This window comes from Cyclopterus lumpus, chromosome 11, assembly GCF_009769545.1.
Source record: "Cyclopterus lumpus isolate fCycLum1 chromosome 11, fCycLum1.pri, whole genome shotgun sequence".
NCBI lineage: Eukaryota > Metazoa > Chordata > Actinopteri > Perciformes > Cyclopteridae > Cyclopterus > Cyclopterus lumpus.
In genome coordinates this window covers 9,814,332-9,830,880 of record NC_046976.1, presented here as the reverse complement: position 1 = coordinate 9,830,880, position 16,549 = coordinate 9,814,332, and the positions used below count along the sequence as shown (strand labels likewise).

The 16,549-nt window shown below is 41.9% G+C and overlaps 2 protein-coding genes across 8 annotated transcripts in view; one reads left to right on the top strand and one right to left on the bottom strand.

The window, feature by feature from the left end:
- The window catches only part of si:dkeyp-120h9.1 (uncharacterized protein LOC566469 homolog), a 20,290-nt gene extending 15,122 nt beyond the window's left edge, over positions 1-5,168 (bottom strand). For 2 of the 4 annotated variants that reach the window (XM_034544560.1, XM_034544562.1), the window contains exons 1-4: positions 4,990-5,168; positions 2,997-3,371; positions 2,431-2,606; positions 856-998 (exon numbers count right to left, since the gene is read on the bottom strand). In XM_034544560.1, the coding sequence (XP_034400451.1) occupies positions 856-998; positions 2,431-2,606; positions 2,997-3,125 (448 nt within the window). In that variant the 5' untranslated portion in view covers positions 3,126-3,371; positions 4,990-5,168. Of the gene's footprint in view, positions 1-855; positions 999-2,430; positions 2,607-2,996; positions 3,372-4,989 lie in introns of those variants that run through there. The other 2 variants (XM_034544561.1, XM_034544563.1) reach the window with 2 other exon arrangements.
- The window catches only part of stmn2b (stathmin 2b), a 16,731-nt gene extending 182 nt beyond the window's left edge, over positions 1-16,549 (top strand). The window contains exons 2-6 of one of the 4 annotated variants that reach the window (XM_034544565.1): positions 6,853-7,044; positions 12,685-12,780; positions 12,898-13,070; positions 13,650-13,841; positions 14,788-16,549. In XM_034544565.1, the coding sequence (XP_034400456.1) occupies positions 7,026-7,044; positions 12,685-12,780; positions 12,898-13,070; positions 13,650-13,841; positions 14,788-14,847 (540 nt within the window). In that variant the 5' untranslated portion in view covers positions 6,853-7,025 and the 3' untranslated portion in view covers positions 14,848-16,549. Of the gene's footprint in view, positions 1-6,852; positions 7,045-12,234; positions 12,340-12,429; positions 12,489-12,662; positions 12,781-12,897; positions 13,071-13,649; positions 13,842-14,787 lie in introns of those variants that run through there. The other 3 variants (XM_034544566.1, XM_034544567.1, XM_034544564.1) reach the window with 3 other exon arrangements.

The window sequence follows — 16,549 nt, the reverse complement described above, 5'->3', positions numbered from 1 at the left end:
GCACTCTTCGCTTTTAATATATTATTATTTTAATGTTTTTATAGAATGATTTTATTTGCCTTTTTGTAATTGTATTTAGGTGTAAAGCACTTTGAATTGCCTTATGTACGAATTGTGCTCTATAAATAAACTTGCCTTGCCTTTATTTCAGAGTTATTTTATTTAAATAGTAAGTTATTGCAATTAAACCATCCCTAGCATTCTAGGAGCAGTGGGCTGCTGTGAAGCGCCCTGGGAGCAACTGGGGGTTCAGGGTCTTGCTAAAGGACACTTTGACATGTGATCTTGACCGGTATCGAACTTGCTACTTTGTGATTACAGGACGAGCACTCTACCCCATGAGCCACAAATATGGGGAGGGTTCAGGACGTGCATAGTTGTCTGATTAATTGATCTCAATATTTTTTTTCATAAGAACTTGATATCGTTAGAACCGGTAAAATAGCAATACAATGTCAAGCATTGTCTTTATTCTGATTCTATAATTTCAGAAATACAACAAACTGTTGTTGTTTTTTTATGTATGTATGTATGTATGTTCCTCCGTAGACATCTTTACGAGTCACGACTGCGGCAATTAATTCATACCTCGCGGAGACCTTTTAACATAATAAATATATATTTTATTTATAAAATGTGATATCAAATAGCTTTTGCAGCTCCGGATTTTTGGTGGAAAATAGGGCAAAAATAGCTCTTTGGATAGGAAAGGTTGCTGACCCCTGCACAATGGATACTATACGACACAGATGTCAAACACACGCACACACCCACCCTCTTTCACTACTAATACTAACATATATACAAGAGGTTAAATAGAGCATGCAAGTGTGTTTAGTACAAGGACAGCCTTACATATGATGAAAGCAGCGAGGAGGCGGACGGCAACATAGGGGGCTGGACAGCTGGGGTAGAAGGGCTGGACCAGGTAGTTGGAGAAGGTCAGAGCGATCACTGCCTGAGAAGCTGGCTCAACTATCAACAAGGACGTCCACAGTCTACAGAATTAACATACAACATATCTTTTGTTAAACTGCATTAACAAACATTTTTTTATATCTCTACCATTTGGAAAATGGTTTTCCCAATTTTAAGTGCATTTAAAAAAAAAATGTATCTTGGATGTTAGTGAACTGTCTCAAATAAAGTAATTAACACTTTGATGAGAGAAAATATCTTGATATAGCAAAGGACATTGAGCAATGTTACTACATTGAAAGGATGAGATGCTGTTAGGATATGGCAGCCATAGAGGGGAGAGTATATGGGGATATTATTGTAGCAAAACTATTTTTAAATGTTTGTGGAGAGCTGTGGAACTGTATCCGAACCCATGTTAGCATATTCAGATTTGTGAATATGTACAAGAATCTGCAAATATTTATTTAGAATCCGGGTGTGATCGGGATGCCGATTTAGATTTTTTTTCTGACCACAAGCCGACCTTTATTAACTGCTGAATAATCATTAACCGACAAGATTAGTTTTGCATGCAGGGTCCTGTGGGTGAAGTGCCCAAAAGCCGCCCAGCTGCCACGATAACCGATGCACAAATGGGTTAAATCCATAATTTATGGCCAGCTACAGTGTAAAACAGGCATAGGTGCGTGATGATGAGTATGTAGGCTGTATAACTTGTCTGTATTTCCAACTCTTGGAGCAAAATGCTTAAATCTTTTCAGCCAATAATATTACAATAACATACACATTTACAGTTTTGTCTACCGATTCACAGATTTGTGTACAGTACGAATTTGCCAATTTGTCTACACATTTACAAATCTCAATACACTTGCAAATCTGAACACAGATTTGGAGATTTTTTAGAAATCTGATTACGCACACACAGATTGAGTTACACAACTCTCCGGCAGCGCACGAGTGGCTGCCTTTTACAGCAGCTCCCGCTCACTACTGAGCTTTTCTTTATATTGTATATTTCTTTGATCTCACTATGTCTTGTGTGCACTTGACCACTTTGCTGCTGTAATCCTGTAAATTTCCCCACAGCGGGACTAATAAAGGATTATCTTATCTTACATTTGAAAATAGTTTTGCTTCTATATTGGCTCCATCAGACTAACCAATTCCTGTATATGTGAATGTTTGCTTTATAAGTTAAGAATATATATGCAAAATATTGTTGAAATACATTGCAGGTAATAATGTCAGGGTTCATTTAATCACATCTGTACTTAACAATAACAGCTGTCAAAAAGGGACCAGACATACAGTAGAAAGGACGAGTGTGCTGAACCCTGTACTTATTATGCCATAGTCAAACTCATGTTAGCCACACTATACTTCATGTTTGGTATTGTTGAAAAAAGAACATAGGATTGAACAAGATCTGAGTTTCTATTGTATGAAGTTTTCAGGACAATATGTTAAAGGAATGTAGGAAGGAGAACGGGTCAAATAAATACATACCGTATAAAAGCCAAGAAACCTCCAAAGGCCTCCAGGATGTAGGCATAGGAGGCTCCCGATTTACGGATGGTAGTACCCAGCTCAGCATAGCACAACGCTCCAAACACGGAAAATATCCCCCCAACGGCCCACACTACCAGGGAAAGGCCAAATGAGCCTGTGTACATGAGAACCCCCTGCAGGACAACAAATAAGAATACAGAACATATGCATAAGCAACACAAGAAAGGACACTTTCAAGAAAGAACCTTCTAAGGAACACGGTCCTTACCAGAGTTGTCTCACTTCTGGTTTATTGCCTAAATTGTTTGGTGGGTGGGGTTCAAAATAACACAAGTGCATTTCCCTGTTGATTTCAGTTTTTAAGAGTGCAGTGAAATCTGTCAGTTGAACTGGCACAAAGACTAAAAAAAGAAGCTAAACATGAATGACTAAATTCACTTAGTTAAAACTAGTATGCATTTTACAATCAAAGAGCAAGAAACTGTTATTTTTAAAATAGATAAATAATTTTGAATCAGGGCCAATAAATTAATCAATTGGACTAACAAAGCAGAGACTCTTACCTTAGGTGAGACGAAGATACCGGAGCCTATCATATTTCCCACGATCAGACAAACCCCTTGGAGGAGGGAAATCTCCTGCTTCAGCCGCACACCGCTGTCCTGAGACGCAGAGTTTACCTCAGCAACCATCGTAAGGAGTTAAACAGCCTTCAGCCGAAACTCAGATGAGGCGACAGGGAGGTGAGTAAGACAGACTAGTTTCTAGAAGCAACAGAAACTGAGACGAGGTGAAAGAACACAACAATTATATATTGGAATGGAAATATAATGAAGGAGGAGAGAAAGGGAGGCGAGGGTGTCACTGGAAGGCTGAGACGTATGGGCGTTTTAAAGAGCCATTGTTGAATCCGAGGGGTAATTTTCCACTGCGATAATCTGTAAGAAAAACAAGGAAACCGTGACACAGATATGCTTCCCACATCTCAGGAGTGTAGTTTTGCTGAGAGGAGACGGAGGGAGAGTAAGTGAGCCTGACCCCAGTGTGTCATTGGTATATATCCTTATATTGCCTAATGGACACTTAGGGGCCAATGGGGTAACTGCAAATGAGTAAATGAATAAATGAGTGACTGAATGGACTGCGTTAATGCCTTTCTAGATTAATGAGGTGCTTTGCAAATAAGAAATAAGTAAGTAAGACACACAACTACAGAAACCACAAACCTACAACAAACCAGCCTGACTAAACTCCTGTAAGACAGAAGCCCCTTTTTTACAACCAAAGAGATCATTTCCATACAAACACAGATTAGACAAGTGCAACATGGGAAGCTTTAAAATCTTACATACAGGTGTGATGATGAGCTGTACAAGCTTTAGGCCTAAATCAACTACTCACAATAAAGTGTTAATCAATCTTGAGATCCCACTTTAAAGTTTTGGAGCCAAACTGATAACCCAGAGAAACACAAGGAGCTCCTTGTGTTGAGACTTCACTCGCCAAATGTATGCAAATCAACTTTGGTTGAAACAACCTTACAAGTGTGCGTTAAAACATACATTCAGCTATCCCACATGTCGTTCCACGCTTGAAACAATCACAATTTTAATTGTGGGATTATCTCACATAATCCAACTGGGTCGCAGTGTAAAGCATGGATGATGATGATTTCATTTTTAAAAAGTTGTACAACTTTCAGTCATTCAATGATGCATGCATAATAATCTGACAAAAAAAATGTACTTTCATTCAACAAAACCTGGTTGCATATTCACATGCTCTCCCCCCCTTAATATTTGCCAGACAATAAGAAAAATCCAGTAATAAGGAGTCTGTGAGGGACAAGCCCCATGTGTCTCAGTACTTGAGTTCAATTACGGTAGGATCTGGTCTGCAATATGGCTGCTGCAGTCATAAAAAAAAATCTCTGTGGGACAAATTATTGTAATCTCCATGTTCTGTGACTTTACCACCTGTTCAGGAGAGCACATGTTAAACTGTCGCTCAGTTATTAAACGTCATTGGGGAAGCTATCGAAATAAAGGAATCGGCTTCCTCTCACGTGTCAACCACAAGTTTACAACTGAACTTCCCACGTTCAGCGCGCAAAGGATGGGGACGTGAAACGTGGATTCGGACTACATTCTGTTCACACAGCTGAACACGTGTGGCGTAACATGCTTAAATTAATAAAATCACATTCCCAAAACATCTGCTCATGTTAGACCTCGCTCGCTGTTAATAACGACTGGTAACCACCGGCTCGAGCACAGGGAACTAAGGGATCCATTATTCCGGGTTGCACACGTTACTCTGGTCTCTAGCTCGTCTACGTCTTGAACCCGCTGTGCAGCCTTACCCAGCTGGGACAAGGCAGCGGATGACAGCCGTGTGTGTGTGCGTGCGTGTGCGTGTGTGTGATGTAACCCGAGCTCATGTTACACGACGGGAACAATGGTCAACGTCGGTGTGAGAGGAGCCGCTTCGCATGTCGACATGCTTTCACTAGATGTGAAAGAGGAGATAACTGCGACTAAAGGAGGAACTCGTTACCTTGGTGGCGCTGTGTCTGTGTCTGTGTCTGTCTGTCTCACTCTCTCTCTTCTTCTTCTTCTTCTTCTTCAACGGAGCAAGCAGCAGCTCGTGTGCCGCGCGCCAGAATTGTGTGAATAACTTTAGCTTGTAAGTCCTAAAGCGTCAACATCTGCGGCTAGCTCCTCCCCCTCCTCCTCATCATCTTCATCATTTACCACCAAAGGACCGTTGGCTCCACCCACTTACATTTATATACGTATATGTACAAAGGTATGTATACACGTGTATATATATATATATATACACGCACGTGACGTTACATGCGGCCACACCTTATGTCCTGTGTGCTTATTTGACGTTTGTGAAACAGCACTTTATTTTAATCTTTTTTTTTTGTTTATCTATAGCCAATATTTATTGCACGGCCCGGATCTGATTATTGCATGCAAGCAATTTATATTTTTGAAAGCTTCTATCTTTTGTTCCTTATTTTTCAACCCCAACTTAAATAATGTTATGTTCATAAACTGTACACGGCATACAGCATCAAACTACTAAAAACTCTGTTCTGGTTAATTATTGACCATTAATATAATTATCTCTACATATGCGTATTGTTTTAAATAAACAGTGGGCCTGGCCAATTAACTGCTCTAAAAATTGAATTAGGTGTGAATGGAGTTTGGCTTTACAGACTATACATTGCATGATGTTGGAGGCGGTGTCTTGTAAAATAGTTTCTTTCAAACCACATTCCTCAAGCTCAACTGAGATATGCTGCCACCTAGTGATTGTTGCTTTAATGATCCCACCCACGTATTTGGCAGGTTATGATTTGGCCATCAGTATTTTCTGCGTTTACATATCACTGGTATGATTTGGCCTTTTGGCTGCAGTAGGCATTATTATAGGATGCGTTAAACCATGGGTATTATTTAATATGAGATATAACGAAACTGTTATTCTCCTTCACCCTGATTCTCAGAACGGCATCCATATTAAGGCTCACAACACCTCAAATCCACATTTGATGAAAATGTTATTTCCAAATCTTAAATCTTAGTGTTCTCTTGTCACTATTCATTGCACCATGAACATCGAGCTTAACTCTCCTCTTCCTGCTCATCAACACAGAAACAAAGAGGGAAACACCCACCCCGATGAGGACCTGAACGCTCCACGAGGGGACATGGGGTTCATCAGGCCTTTGAGAAAGGGGAGGCTCGTCATGGGGAGCATGATAGCTCGAGGAGGCATACACACGCTCATTCGTTACCCGGTGTAAAACCCATTAGATTGTGATATGTTGAGACTTCCTGTCATTAATTTCAAAATAAAGCTTTTAAAAATATGTCTCACTTTGCCAATGCTAAATCTCTCTCTGGATGAGAAAAAGAAAATCTTAACTCAACCTACCTAGCCTTACCAAAACATGTTCCTTCTTCCTCTGGTGGAAGTTGCCAAAGCAAATAGTTTACCAATTACTACATCACTTAATCTGTAATGTATGTACTGGATTAAGTGGTTGTTCTAGGCTAGAATATGTCAAATAATAGTAACAAAGGTACCCATTTCTATTTCTCACAGCATAAAATGTTTTTTTTAATTTTTAATTTTACAATATTTTCTAAAGCCAACGAGATTCGGGTTACGATCACATAGAAGACAGAAGAAGGGAATTTGTAGTTGACGAATTTGTAGTTGACAAATTATTTGCCTCTTAAACATCATATTAGCGAAGTCTGTGATCGTATTACCAATCCATGTTCATAAGGGAACATGACTCTCTTTAACCCCCTTTGACACTATTCGGTGTGTATGCGAAGCAGCCAGGTAGTTTATTCTGAAGGCCTAATCAACGCACTTCCGGTTCTGTTCTAGTTATCTCCCGCTGACCTGACGCAGCTCTTAACAGACCACCAGGCGCACCAGCAATCCCGTCTCTGCTGACTCAGTGCCTTACCAGCAGTCCCTTCACCCCGAGATACCGCATCCAGCAACCGACGCACCGTTCTCTGCTCAACCGGCCCCGGCACCACCACCACCGTACAGAAATGGCTAAGACCGCAATCGGTGAGTTTTGCACATTGACTTTTATTTCATTTTTTTGAAATAGCAGCAGCTTCGCAGGTTTGAGGATGCGGTGGCGACACCCATGGCACAAAAGGATGCTGAGGGTTGGCTGATTAGAGGGAGCGGCCAAACTCCACTGCAAGTCACTCCTTTACAATTAAGTTGCGAAATTGAAGCTGAATTATTCTGTTTTTCAACCTTTGTTTTGAGAGTATTTTTTGTGCTTATTGCTTGATCCAAAATCCAAATTAGTGGCGATCAATATAAGCTAGTATGAGATTCAGTTTGCCAAATCAGTGACGCATATTTTTTTTATTCACTTTGAAAGCAAGCGAATAAAGATAATTAATCCAAATCAACACAAGGAAGGCGATTTTATGTCCTCACAGAGCAGCATTTTGTCGATGCCCGCCTGCCGCACCTGACTCGGAGCCGTGCAGCATAATGCAGCGCCAGCGACCCCACCCAACATCTCTGGTCCCTTCAAAGCAAGCCGCTCTCTCCAGGGTGTGCAATATTTTACCGTGACGAATCTCCTTATGGAAACTGGGCCACCCTACAGTATGGAGCTGTACTGGAAAGCCTGCTCAACCAATTTTGTGGGTGACCGCTAAAGGCATGAATAAGAGAGAGAGAGAGAGAGAGAGAGAGAGAGAGAGAGAGAGAGAGAGAGAGAGAGAGAGAGAGAGAGAGAGAGAAAGAGAGAGGGCGAGAGAGAGCATCCTTTTCCAGAATTGCTTTGCAGTCGGGGAAAGAATTTACGACTGAAAATGAATGTCGTCTCAGGAATATCAGAACCCAATCCTATTAGGACGGGAGACTGTGAATGTGGCCTATTATGTTGGATAACAGTATTATTATTGAGGCGTTAGTAGCCATAATGTGACAGTAGTAATACAATTATATTGCATTGTATGGCAGGTGGTAGGCCTTGCATGGGTGTCGTCCTATGAATTTCCACATAAAGGCTTTATATATTTTGTATTAATGTGTTAATTCAATTATTTGAATATATATATACCTTTGGGAGGCCTATAAACACTGGATGTGACCTGCAGGCTTCGTCAGAAAGAAACCTATAACCATATCCGACTTTAAAGATAATGTGTTTGCTTTAAGGGGTGCATACAGACTGAAAATTGCAACGTGCGTGTGGACAGTCGAGGGGCTAGTCTGTTTGTTTTATGCTTGACTAAGCGCATGATGGATGGAGGGGCATGCAGACAGACAATGGTAAGGGGTCCTGCATGGTGCCTGCGTTGAGGGACACCGGCAATCAACCCCTGACTGTAACATTTATTCCCCCCTCCTCCTCCTCCTCCTCCTCCTCTTCCTCTTCCTCCTCCTTCTTTTCTTTCCTCCTTGAATGTAGCCGTGGATAGGCACAAGGGGATGGGCAGGGAGCAGACAAAAAGCAGTCATCATGCCAGTCAGCACCCAGCAGGTCATTGAGTTCAGGACAGAAACACATCTGAGATGGACGAGCAAAAGCACCTTTTAGGCTTCATGGGTCAAGAAACATTGACAACTGTAGGACTATATCGGGCAGGATGAATACGCATGTGTATATGTCAATGTGTGTTTTCCTTCCTTGGAGCTGAGAACTGAGGATAGAGACACCTTGAAGCTTCTAAATAACAGGATGTATCAACTATCCCACAAACAAACTTGTGCTAAGAACCCCCTCTGTGTGCATTAAGGCCTCTTCAGCCCTTTTCCTGATCCCTATCACGCACACTTGTCATATCCAATTAGGTGTGGCCATTCAGCTGGTTCTCCTATAAATCAATTCCTTTGTGTGCAGAAACAGAGGCTTCTCAGGCGTCATCAATTTGAAGCAACTAGTCACATCCAAATCCAGCTACATTTCCCATCTTATCATCTGCATCACTATTGTCTTAATGGTCCATTTAAAGCTCAAAAGACTCCCGGACTCATAATTCATGCTGATTTATTGCCGAGTCTCATCGATCAGCGCAGCACACTCCCATTACTGGTTCAGATGACTGCTGCTCTTTAAAACGAGGCTGCGAGGAAGAGGTGACATCAATCCAGAGCTGATGGTACGCCATACAGTCATGATTTGTTCATCACTTGGATGAGACAGTTTAGAGATTTTAGCATCCTAGTTTGACCCATTTGATGTTGTCCTCAGGTGTGTTTGATTCTTGACATCACACACAGCTCCCTCTTTGGTCTGCACTTTTAATGCCCTGATCTCGAGGTGGAACAACTGGTTGATTAATTAATTAGTCGATTGACAAAAATTATATCGGCAACTATCATGGTAATCTGTCTATCATTTAAGTCATTTGTTCAGCAAAAAATCCAAACAAATTGACTTGTTACAGCTTCTTGGTTTTGTGTGATAATAAACTGAACATCTCAGGGTTTTGGTCTGATTTATCAGACAACACAATACATTTAAAGTCATCTCTCATGGGCTTGAGGAAACTGAGATGTGTATTTTTGCAATTATTGGAAATTATATAAAACAAAAGATTATTGATTAATTGAAAACTATCCTTAGTTGCAGGCCAATGCACTGATCTGGTGTCAACAGGGTGCGGCCCATCAGCCCATCCCTCCTACATCAAATTACTTGCCCTTGATCATCTGGGTGCCGTATTGTTTCGTTTTATAGCCAATTTTGCCGTGATAATTTCTTCATCATTTTGTGATCATATTGTTGCTGGGTGGCACAGCTGTAAAGGGCCCATATATATCGAAAGCAGAAGCCAAGCCCATATTGCTGCCGGGTTACAGGACCCAGGAAGGCAGTAAAGGCTGTGATACACACAGACACAGTTTGCTCGTAGCCTTGTCAACAGTATCTTACTTGTGTTTCTCACTTGGTGCCTTTTTCCTCAAAGTGAGTCTTTTTGCCTGTTTAATTTTTTATAGTGGGGGTTGGGTATTTAGAGGAGGAAGAAGGCTGAGAAGAAGAGTGTGCTGGAGAGAAATAAAGATAACAAACAAAGGTGTGGTGGTTTGTGTTATAACGCAGAATGAAAGCTCCCAGGAGATGCAGGGATGGGTAGACTAAGAAAGAGAACATTGGGATTGAGGGATAGCATCAGCAACGGATGAATCGGAGGCTTGGGGATGCAGAAGGTGCTGGGGAAGAGGGAGGCTTGCGGGGGAGGAGGTACAGTGTATTGATGATCTACACTCTTTGGGAGATGTAGTGCAGGAGGAGCAGCTCGCTGAGAGGGTGCAGAGCTGGCTGGTTGAAACCAGCCTGCTGGAGTGGAGTGGGAGCATTTGTGTGGTGTCATGTCTGTCTCAAATGATTTTGCCTCACCCAGCATGTCTAACTCAGCCGATACCTTTGAACTGGTGTTTGGACACTACCTGCTGTGGAACTTCCTTATGGATCATTTGCCATTTGAGTTTATTACTACAGCGGTTACAGAAGTAAAATATCTTTTCTCTCAGGAGAAATACAGAGGCCATTTCAGATTTTTGCACAATGAAGAAGCTCATGTATTTTTGATTAGGGAAATTACTTCTTTTTTTTGCAGGAGATGATTAAATTTACAGTGAGTGATTATCTTCCAAGAAACTGATTGTTATATTAAAAAACTACCTCAAAGAATACAAAACAAAGCAGAATAAAGCTGCAATGCTTTGACAAACAATCAATCAACAGAAAATAAATCTGCGACTATTTTGCTAATTGATTAATTCCTCGTCATTTTTAAGGAAACATTTGGTGGTTCCAGTGTGGGTTTGCTGCTTTTTTTCTGTTTGATATAATTTGTAAAATAAATAGTTCTTGGTTTTGAATTGTTAGTCGGACAAAACAAGACACTCAATTAAATTATGATGAGTTCTGGGAAATTGTGATCGGAACTAACCATCAATCGTTAAAAAAAATAATCACCAAAAACTAAAAACTAGATCTAAATGAAAACATTATTGAAACACAGAAAAAAGATCACCCAGAACAAGAATCTCTGTTGATCTGCGCCATACGCACTTAACTCAAATTACCTGCTTCACTGAACGGTGCACTGCTTGAGTCCTGTCTTCAGCAGTCAAGAGGGGTTGACTGCCCCCCCCCCTCTCCCTTTCGTCAGCAGAAATGGTACAGTCCGCTAATTACAAATTAAAGCGCTTTCCACCTGCAGTGGCTGCTTCCATTAGGCTGTCCTCAGGGCAGTTGATGGTGTCTGCAAGTCCCACTGGGAGCTGCCCCCGTTTCAGGATTTTAAACCTCCCATCTGTGATTTCTGTTTATATCAGAAAGGTGTTACCATGACGGTGAAGCAGCCACACATTTTCTCCATCTTCCTCACCCACTCTCTTTTCCTTTTATCTGACAGAAACCGTTCCTACTCAACCCCTCTCCTTTTTTCAAACCCTTCCCTGCTCCCACCCCATGCTACACTACCTCCTCAGGGAATGGGTTAACAAGGCCATGAGAGAGTAGTGAGAGCTACATCTGAGAGTTGATCACATTACTGTGGCGTCTGCCAGTCCTGCAGTGGCAGAAAGTGAGACACAGAGTGAAGAAGAGGATTTGCTTTAATCATACTGTACACCGTACCCACTATGGAGAAGCTCTTTCACAGCAAATCTCCTTTTTGACTTTTGCTACAGTAGCTCTCTGCAAATTATGAATCAACGTGGCCCTGCAGGCCCTGTGCTCCTGGTGATGGATTATGCTATATTATGACAGTCTGTATGCAAATCTCCTCCATGAGACATTGTACCTTGACAGAACACAGCAGCCATGAGCAAAAGCAGAATATTTCAAAAGCTGCTGCGGGTTGCAGATATGTTTGCCGTTCTCCCATCAGGGACTGCTGCTGAACTCTGGGCTCACATCACAAAGTAGGAGATGCCAATAAAATAAAAATCGAGGTTAGACAAGGTTGGGTGTGTTTTGTTTTCTGTTTTTTCACCGTCTGCCCTTTGGAGCCCTTCGTCCCTCTCTATTGAGCAAAAGCAGGTTACCAAATACAACCAGTGTGTTTTGATGCCAGCCTTTCTTCAGTGTTATTAAGTTTTTGGACCATAACTGGACCAGGGGTGGACATTCATACTGCTGTGTTGAGCTGATAAGCTAAACCCTCAACTATTAGCCTTTATCCACAAGCCACAGACACAGAAGATAAGAAACAAAACACAAAACACAAAATAATACAGTGTTTTTTGGTGTTATTCCCAGAACATGCAGTCAATGGGGCGTTGGTCTGACTTTGTTAATAAATAATAATGCATAGCTAATGATGTGAGAGGAATCCTGCGGGGACGGCAGCATCTCGGCTGTTTGTGAAATTAGGCCAAGTAAGGACACATCCATCCTGCTACCCTCGCAGCTCGGTGAAAACAAAGGCCACATAATGCCTCCAAAACCCACGAGGAATGCTTTGATGAGGTTTTCTTTGCTGGACGAGTTGATGAATAATTATTTACATCAAGGACCTCCTGTGGAGGTAGAAGTGGGTTAATGATGTTTCATCTGTTTGTATGTTAGTAGGCTAATTATATTTTGTCTATATACACACGTGTGTGTGTGTATGTGTATGTGTGTGTGTGTGTACACACACGTGTGTGTCTGTGTGTGTGTGTGTGTGTGCACTCAGTTTACAGTCAGTTAAAACACAGTCATGTTTCATGTTCCCTCCACAGCTTACAAAGAGAAGATGAAGGAGATCTCAGTTCTCTCATTCATCTGCTCTTGTCTGTACCCGGAGACCCACAAAAACATCATGGGTCACTTTGAAGGTACGTGGTAATCAGACAGATATGTTTTTGTATCTTCTTTATAACACATGCTTGACTAAAAGTCAACAAAGAGTGTTTCTCTCCGTCTTTCTTACACATCTATGCACGTGTATGCAGACATGGACATCAAGCCCATTAACAAGCGAGCCTCAGGCCAGGCCTTTGAGGTCATCCTGAAGCCGACCTCCCCTGTGTCTGATGCTGCCCACTGTGTCACCACCCCCCCAAAGAGGGACGTTTCCCTGGAGGACATCCAGAAGAAACTGGAGGCAGCTGAGGATCGGAGGAGAGTAAGGATGTTTCCAATTATTTTCATTGCACCCAGCTGCCACGCATCACTTTGCTTCAATAACCCAGAAAAGAGGAGAAGTTCTACCACAATGTTGCTGGTATTGTGATGCTGTAATAACTACCATCCAATTCAAAGGCTGGATTTTTGGTTAGTCATGCGTCATATTGACGACTGAAAACTCCAACACTGAATCCAACATTGGCTAATTCATGCATCTCATTGATTTGAATGTCAATACAAGCAGCTGGCCAATCCAGCAGCCCACCATCAAATTAATCATTGAAATCAATAGCACAGTTTCCCATTGTCTTAAATGTCCAATTCTGCATTAAACATACAGTATATTATTGAAATCATGGTGAATGCCAAGAGAGGATGAAGGTGTCAAGTAGAGAGATTCTCTCACCTCCAGACATCTTTATAGTGAGCGTTAATAAATCTGATCAGTTGCAGCAGCGCTAACTCATGCTTACATTTCTAGAAAAATCGATGCCTGTTTTTCAGTGAATCACTGTCTCTCTATCGACCCCTTGCTCTTGGACTCATTCCCTCTGCTAACCGTCTCTATTCCTTCCAGTCCCAGGAGGCACAGGTCCTCCGGGCCCTGGCTGAGAAGCGGGACCACGAGCGGGATGTGCTGCTGAAGGCCATGGAGGAGAACAGCAACTTCAGCCGCATGGCCGAGGAGAAGCTCCAGGTGAAGATGGAGCAGAACGAGGAGAACCGGCAGGCTTACCTGTCTGCCATGATGGAGCGCCTGCAGGAGAGGGTGAGTAGCAGAGACGTAGATACGCTAAGGTCATAAATCATATACAGTCTCTCAGTTATTCTGACCATTTGGATTTTCTATCTTCTGTATATTCATTTAACTGTCGAATCATATTGTCTGTACAGTGGGTTTTAATAATATAAACAGTGAGTATTTACTTATTTCAAATGAGTGATTTACAGTAAATTAGGTTGCACAATTAAAACTTTTAGAAATGTCTCAAATAATGTAAAAACTGGTGACTAGAAAACACTATTTAGCGCCGTACAATAAAAAGCAGCCAATTATGTAAACAGGAAGTCACTGTAGCATCACAAGCTTTAACAGAACAGGTTTAGTAATATTCATAACATTTAGATTGAATGGTACATGCACTTATTTAGTCTGATGTTTTGTAAGAGGTATATAATGTTTCTAGTGAAATGTTATTCAAATCTTCCTATATTACATCAATATTAAAGAGTATTTTGTGTCAGCCTTATTCCATTAGCCACCTCTTTTACTCTTCACTATGAACGAGTGATTAGTTAGCGGGCTAACATTAGCTACGTAATAGTTACTCCAGGCAGTTACTGGATGTATAAACTCAATAACAACTATGCAATAAAAGAGTGAGGAAAATGTATACACATATTCTTTTAAAAGACATGCAGATGGAGACAAGAGGAAGAAAAGGCTGAGGAGGACTGCTGGTACACTTGCTTGATGTCTGTAATGGGGCACCTTTCAGAGAATATTTAGGTTTGATAAAAACAAGTCCTGTGTTCTGAAGGTGGGAGATAAATAATTAAAAGAGTGGGGGACAAGTGGTAGAAAAAAAGAAACAAAGTAAGTTTTCACTTCAAAGTTCAAAGAAGAGGAATGGTGAAGTGAGCAGGAAGTAAATGTCAGGAAAGGCCTGGCGGGAAAAAAAAAACATGACATGCTCACTCTGTGTTTTTTCTAGGAGAAGCATGCTCAGGAGGTGCGCCGGAACAAGGAGTTGAGAGAAGAAGTGACAGCGTGAGAAGCCCCAACAGGTTCTACGTCCCACCCCCAACCCCAACCACCACCCCGACCCTGAGGAACACCCCTCTCCCCACCTTATCCCACATGTCCCCACCTTCTCCACCCCTTCGCCATACTCCCCCATTCTACTATGAAACTACCACAGCCTAAGATGCCCCCCCCGAGACAGTGGGAGGTTCAAATGGGGGTGGGGGTGGAAGAAAAAAAGCTAAAATAATTTGGGTCAATAAAGAAAAATTAATGTCTCCCACCCACTCTTCCCAAAAAAGAATGTTTTTGCCCCGTTTCAAATGAGAAGAAAAAAAATCGAATTGACAAATGACAGTGGGTATTGGTTTTTGTAAATACTTCTTTTTTTGTTATATACAGTACGATACAAGCAGCAAAAGTATTGATTGCAGTGTGCCATTTTTTCTATATAAGTTTTCTCTCTCCTGCTTAAATATGGATGTAATTATTTGTTAATTTTATGCTTTTGTTTTGTTCATTTCAGCCTGAGAATCATTTTAGGCCTAGGTGTTTGTTGTGAGTTTGCAAGCTAGCTGATGTTTGCTGCGACTGGTTGCGTCCTCACAAGGCCCGCATGCTGGCTCTGTTCCCACGGCCCCGCGAATGGGCACTCACTCATTTGACCCAGCAGATCTGGAAACAGAATTGGATCTGTGTTTGGTTGGAGGGACTCTCCATCCGGTATATGCCAATGTTCCAATTAGCGAGGGACACGGCAGGAGAGTTGCCAGAAGGAACAGGGACAGTTTGCTTTCTCTGGGGACTGCAAGTTGTCATTGCACATCCACTCCTGTGAGGTAGATGGTGATTGTACCACAGGAGAACACTATAGCATTTAACAAGCCGATCCTAATCGACCCTTCCCTCCGTCTGCAACCTCTTCATCTCTCCACATAGGTACATACTCTAGAAGCACTCACTCACACGCTCTCCACATGGGCAGGCATTTAGCCAATCATAGCACAGAGCTCAGGAGGAGCGTGCTGAATTCTGTCCATCTGGCACCGGAAAGCTCACATAACATCCTTGACCAATCGCGTCCCTCTTATATTCCTCAGAAACAAGCTTCCAACGACAAGTTACTGTACTATACAACACAACTGAGATTAAAGGGCATCTCAAGAACACTGGGGTGCAAAAAAATTATTACCTTCACCAGAAGTGTTACTCTGTATCTTAAATTGGAGAAAATGCAAATAAACTCCAGCTCTCTCCATTTCATAGAGGCGAGAGTAGTTCCCAATATCTCATCAGCCACTTCTGTAATCATCACACTTCACTCAAAGACACTGTCAACGCCACCGAAAGGTCGGCACAAGCAAGATATTGAAGCCTTCACAGGTATAGCTGCAACGACGATTCAAACAAAGTATTGCCATTTGTTAAGGTGTACATGAGTGTATTAAAGGAATGTCGGTCACACACGCACGGTAGGCCAATAGATGTGTGTGAGTGTGTGTGAGTTTTCCAGAAATGGCAGGTAGATAACAGAAGGTTTGTGCCATGTGATATTGACCCGGTGAAGTAACATCAACGCCATTATTGAAGTGTGTAACAACAAGTGCATCACAGACAGACCATCCTACCTGCCTCTCTCTTTCTCTCCTCTGTCCATTTGTGTGTATCCCTCCTCTCCACGTATATCTTTGTGAGCAAGCAGTGGTTAATAAAGATTTGGGGTTCAGTGAATG